This window comes from Helianthus annuus, chromosome 10 (genome assembly GCF_002127325.2).
Source record: "Helianthus annuus cultivar XRQ/B chromosome 10, HanXRQr2.0-SUNRISE, whole genome shotgun sequence".
In the NCBI taxonomy this organism is placed as follows: domain Eukaryota; kingdom Viridiplantae; phylum Streptophyta; class Magnoliopsida; order Asterales; family Asteraceae; genus Helianthus; species Helianthus annuus.
Genome location: NC_035442.2, coordinates 121,158,032 through 121,163,317, shown reverse-complemented (window position 1 = coordinate 121,163,317; position 5,286 = coordinate 121,158,032). Strand labels below are relative to the sequence as shown.

The window sequence follows — 5,286 nt, the reverse complement described above, 5'->3', positions numbered from 1 at the left end:
AAAATGGAAAACTTCGGTACCGAATTGATTTTGAAAATCTTTTAGTTCGGGATATTCGGTACCGCTACCCGGTACCATTTGCTGATACCTGAGCACGGGTACTGTACGAACAACAACGATATCGTACAACTTTTTTTTATTGTTTTCTTCAACTTTTCATGATTTCTTTTTTTAGTTTCAGGGGTAGAGATGAGCTCGGTGCCAACCGATACAGAATCGTACCGAAAATACCGGTTACGGTACCGGTATATAAAGGTATAAACCGGTACCAGGAACACCAAAAGTCGGTACTCAATTGGTACTTAACATCTTTCAGTTCGGGAAATTCGGTACTGATACCCAGTACCATTAGCTCATCTCTGACCACGGGTTTCATACGAACAACATCATTACCACACAACTTTTTTGGTTGAGTTTCTTTCGGTTATCTTTAAGTGTTTTTTTCTATATTTTCTTTTTATTCTTGTTAGCGGTTCCGTGTGCAACGCGCTCGTAGTAATTTCAAAACACATGTAAACACAAACTAAATAACAAAAGAAGTTCGTTGCAACGCGGCGACAGTGATAAACCTAGTTTTGTTAATTTTTAAAGTTGACATGTATATTTTGATAATTTTCCATAAAAAATGTATATGTTGTTATTTTAAAGGGATTAAATCATGTTTACAACATCACTATTTTAAGAAGTTCTCAAGTTCTCTTTCTGTAAAACCAACTTTCAGTTAAATTTTATAGCTTTTAATAGAAAGTTTACTGTAAAAATTTTGTATGCTCACGTTTAGGCAGAATTACAACTAAATCATGATGATTGACGGTCCCCAAAATCCAAAAAATAGTAAAAGGAATTACATCCACAGAACTCTTATTGCTTGTCTTGACACTTCCTATGCTCTTACTATATATGAAGCCCTCACTCTGCTAACCTTTTTCAAGCTACCTAGAACTCAACACATATAGTTTTATTTTTTGGTTCTGAATTGATCTTGCATGGGTAGTTTGGTATATAATAACAATGGCATATGTCCTGAACCAGATGAAGGAGCATGGGGTATAGAAATTGTCGAGTCTGAGTGTCATGAAGTCGATAAAAGGGTGAGGGGAGCCTATTTGACATGGGAGGATGTTCGTGTGGCTGTTTCAAGTTCAAATTGGAGTGCAGGGACAGATGAATGTAGATCCTTACTTAATGGTGTCACTGGTTATGCTAAACCTGGAGAGATTGTTGCCATTATGGGTCCTTCTGGTTGTGGCAAGTCCACTCTCCTTGATTGTTTGGCTGGTATATATTATTCCATTTTACCCTTGCATATTTCACAAGCTTGTAACCTATTTGTTAATGACATGCATTAGGTTAAATCATTTATAAGTAACTATTATTCCATTATATATGCATATCTCATATATTTCCAAAGTATATTTTATTAAATTTGGCATGCTAAAGTAGATCTTACGATCCTTGGGGTATAAAATTAAGTAGATTTTCATGTTTTTACATGTACAATTACAGGGAGGTTGTCTTCAAACACGAGGCACACCGGACGGGTTCTAGTTAATGGACAAAAACAAAGGCTTACGCACCGCACTTTGGTATGAGAACAATCTTATCGCGAATAGTTTTTTGATTCAAATTCGGTAAAATAACCATTATGACCTTTATTTACATCGGGATAGATGGTAAACGGGTAACAAACTGCACCACTAACCCTTTTTGAATAGCAAAACTAAGTCTTTTAAAAACTACATTCATAGATCTCAGGGTCATAACATTACTATGAATGACCCAAAAAAATCCAAACACGTTTTATGACAAACAGGGCATATATTTGATCCTTATTTAATTATTACATACAAAAGACACATCTTTTTCCTGCAATATTTGATCCTTAGTTGGGATGTTTAGAGGCTATAATTTCTTGATTTTGTTACAATCACACCAAAGTGGTCCTACTTACCCTTCTTTTTAAAATAATTTAGGCGTATATGACTCAAGAACAAGTTTTAACATGGACTCTAACGGTTAAAGAAATGGTCTACTACTCTGCTGAACTGCAACTGCCCAAGGCCATGCCAAGATCCATGAAGAGGGAGAGAGCAGATAGAACTATAAGGGAGATGGGTCTCCAAGATTCCATGAACACAAGAATAGGAGGCTGGGGAATCAAAGGACTTAGTGGTGGCCAAAAGCGGCGTGTAAGCATCTGCTTAGAACTCTTAACACACCCTAAGCTTCTCTTGCTTGATGAGCCTACGAGTGGTCTTGACAGTGCAGCATCGTATTTTGTCATGAACCGGATTGAAAAGCTCACTAGACAATATGGGATGACAGTTTTAGCAGCCATCCATCAACCCAGTAGTCAAGTTTTTGGCCTTTTTAACAGTCTTTGTCTTCTCTCTTCGGGGAAAACAATATATTTCGGTCCTACTTTTGCAGCAAATCAAGTAATCTCATTGTTTATCATGACAACTTTTATTAGAAAGAGATATCACAAAACCATGAATTAAGTTAACCCATTTTTTTTCGTTATGACTAGTTTTTTGCAGTAAATGGTTTTCCTTGTCCTGATCTACAAAGCCCTTCAGATCATTTCCTGATAACTATCAACACAGATTTTGATGAGGTAGTTCATAATTGTTTTATCTTTCACATGAACTAGTATTATGTATCCAAAGACTTAGAGTCTTCCTGGATCAAATTTCTAATAAAGAGCAGCAAGATTGTGAAGACTAAAGTTGCTGACGACTTAAAAGGTTGTCACAAAATCTAACCGGTTCTTCGTTTCCCACTTTTAGGACACTGATAGTGAAAGTACTCCTGTTGAGAAAGTAATAGATGTACTTTCTGAATCCTACAAGTCCTCTGCGATATATATGGACGTTAAAGGTGAAATAGCTGCTATATGTGATCATCAGGTACATTGATCTCACTTGGTGTTGTTTAATAACCAAGGACTACACTGAATAAAGTAGCAGATAATGAAGATTGTGAATTTTGTAGGCAGAAGGCTTGACTGAGAAAACAGGAAGCCTGCAAGCTAGTTCCATTACACAGTGCCTGGTGCTTGCAGAAAGATCATTCATAAACATGTACCGTGATATAGGATATTACTGGTTACGACTTGGCATATATATTGTCTTGGGTTTTGCGGTAGGAACAATCTTCTATAATCTCAGACCAGATTTTGGCTCCATAAATGTAAGTTATATTGAAGATATGAAATTGTAGTATACATCTCTTTATATAGAGAAGTTACGATTAAGTACATGAAAACCAACCATCATAATGATTTTAATTACTACATGATACACCATCATAACTAAATAAAGTGTGTGGTTGATAACTTCACATATATGTTGGAATCTATTACCTCTTATATAGAGTAGATCTTTATGCTTATGTTTGTAACATGTAATTTCAAATTGATGGTTCGGTGTTACCTCCACTGTTTGAAATGAATAATGCTTACACCTTAGATTGTAGATTAGAAGAAGTTTTCTTTAATAAAAAATGGTGACATAGTAGCATGGTTAGCCAGATTTTTGTTGCAATGTTTGTATGTTGCGTATGTAAATGATACTGCTGCTGTCGATTATGAAAATGTTATGGAATGCCAATTTGGCTTGTTTGTATAGTGTTTCAATCAATCTACATATGGATGTCAAGAACTGTTTGTTATGGTTCACAATGACAGGCGAGGATTTCAATACTCGTGTTTGTTTCTTCATTCCTAACCCTCTTGGCCATTGGTGGTTTCCCCTCATTCGTGGAGGAAATGAAGGTTTGTTGATGCATTTCATGTGGTTTTGAAGAAACATAATGTGCTTGACATGAGTAACTTTTTTGACAATTATGTTGCAATAATATTTCTGTAGGTTTTTCAATGGGAAAGATTAAATGGACATTATGGTGTTGGTTCCTTTGTTATCAGCCATATGATCTCTTCAACTCCCTACCTCCTTGTCATATCCTTGATCCCAGGAGTAATAGCTTACTCGCTTGCAGGACTTCAAAGAGAATACGAACAATTCATATTTTTTGCACTAGTGCTCTTCGCATCAATGTTGCTCGTCGAGTGCCTTATGATGATTGTAGCCACCGTCGTGCCAAACTTGCTCATGGGCATCATTACAGGTGCTGGAATCCAAGGATTGATGATACTAAGTGCTGGATTTTTTCAGTTGCCAAATGATCTCCCTCAAGTAATATGGAAATACCCTATGTACTATGTTTCATTCCATAGGTATGCATTACAAGGAATGTACAAAAATGAGTTTGAGGGTCGTAAGTTTCCTGAATACTTGGGTGGTCCTCCGACCATTGATGGGGAGATGATATTGAAGGATATATTGCAAGTCGAGATGGGATACACGAAGTGGAACGATCTTGGAATCTTATTTGGAATGGTTTTTGTATATAGGGTAATACTCTTCTGCACTATAAAGACAACAGAGAGGGTGAAACCTATTATTACAGCTTTCTTGTTGAGTTCTACTTGTGTAAAGTAGAATCCTTGTAGTATCTCTCTTTCGTGTTTACATATACTTTCTAAATAAAGCTAGCTTGCAACTCCAAGTACATCTTGGAACTCAAAAATATATTGGATTCAAAGGGCAACAAATATACATATATACAGAGAGTACTACGTACAAATCATCAAATCATCGTGATAAATATGAACCGTTGCACCCATACTGGTGGAGGTTACTAATACTTAAATACTAATACTTGCCCTTTAAGCTACATAGAGGTGATGCCCAATCTTTCTTTCAATCGTATCAAGTCTCAACTTGCAAGGCTTTTGCGAAAGTGTCTGCTAAGTGCTAAGGGGAGGGGGTGGTCACTAGTGATAGAATTCTATCACTCACAAGCACCAATCAAGTTCCGCCATGTCATCAGCCATTTTTCCATCACTCACAACCTTTTTTAGTGGGGGTGGTCATCACTTACCACCACACCCAAAATTTCCCCCAACCAACAATTACACTCACAAAACAAAAGAATAACGCGTTGAAAAAATAACGAAAATCGAATCGCGTGATGCTATAACGTGTTATATGAAGAGGTGGGGGTGGAAAAATACAATATAACGCGTTGAACTTTTGTTTCCGTGATATTATCACGTACCCACCCTGTGGGCTCTAACGGCTAAGCATATATGTTCATTCGTCTCTTCTTTGTGATAAACTTGCATGCTTGTCTACATGTTTTTTTTCTCTTTGACCGTAAACTTCGTGTACACCGTAACCCCGGGTCACAATTGCCGGCTCTCTTTTGTTTCCTTCGATCGCA

The 5,286-nt window shown here is 36.9% G+C and overlaps 1 protein-coding gene across 1 annotated transcript; it reads left to right on the top strand.

The window, feature by feature from the left end:
* Positions 1-930: 930 nt before the first annotated feature.
* On the top strand, positions 931-4,584 carry LOC110885785 (ABC transporter G family member 11). Its single transcript, XM_022133495.2, has 8 exons — positions 931-1,278; positions 1,507-1,586; positions 1,974-2,438; positions 2,531-2,617; positions 2,790-2,909; positions 2,995-3,192; positions 3,689-3,775; positions 3,870-4,584. Exons 1-8 carry the CDS (start codon positions 987-989, stop codon positions 4,500-4,502), a joined length of 1,962 nt encoding a protein of 653 aa, XP_021989187.1. The 5' UTR covers positions 931-986; the 3' UTR covers positions 4,503-4,584.
* Positions 4,585-5,286: the final 702 nt, after the last annotated feature.

Coding starts and splice junctions, on each gene's coding strand:
- LOC110885785 (XM_022133495.2), top strand. CDS start 987: ATGGGTAGTTTGGTATATAATAACAATGGCATATGTCCTGAACCAGAT. Junction 1,279..1,506: donor TCTCCTTGATTGTTTGGCTG/GTATATATTATT, acceptor GTACAATTACAG/GGAGGTTGTCTTCAAACACG. Junction 2,910..2,994: donor CTGCTATATGTGATCATCAG/GTACATTGATCT, acceptor TGAATTTTGTAG/GCAGAAGGCTTGACTGAGAA.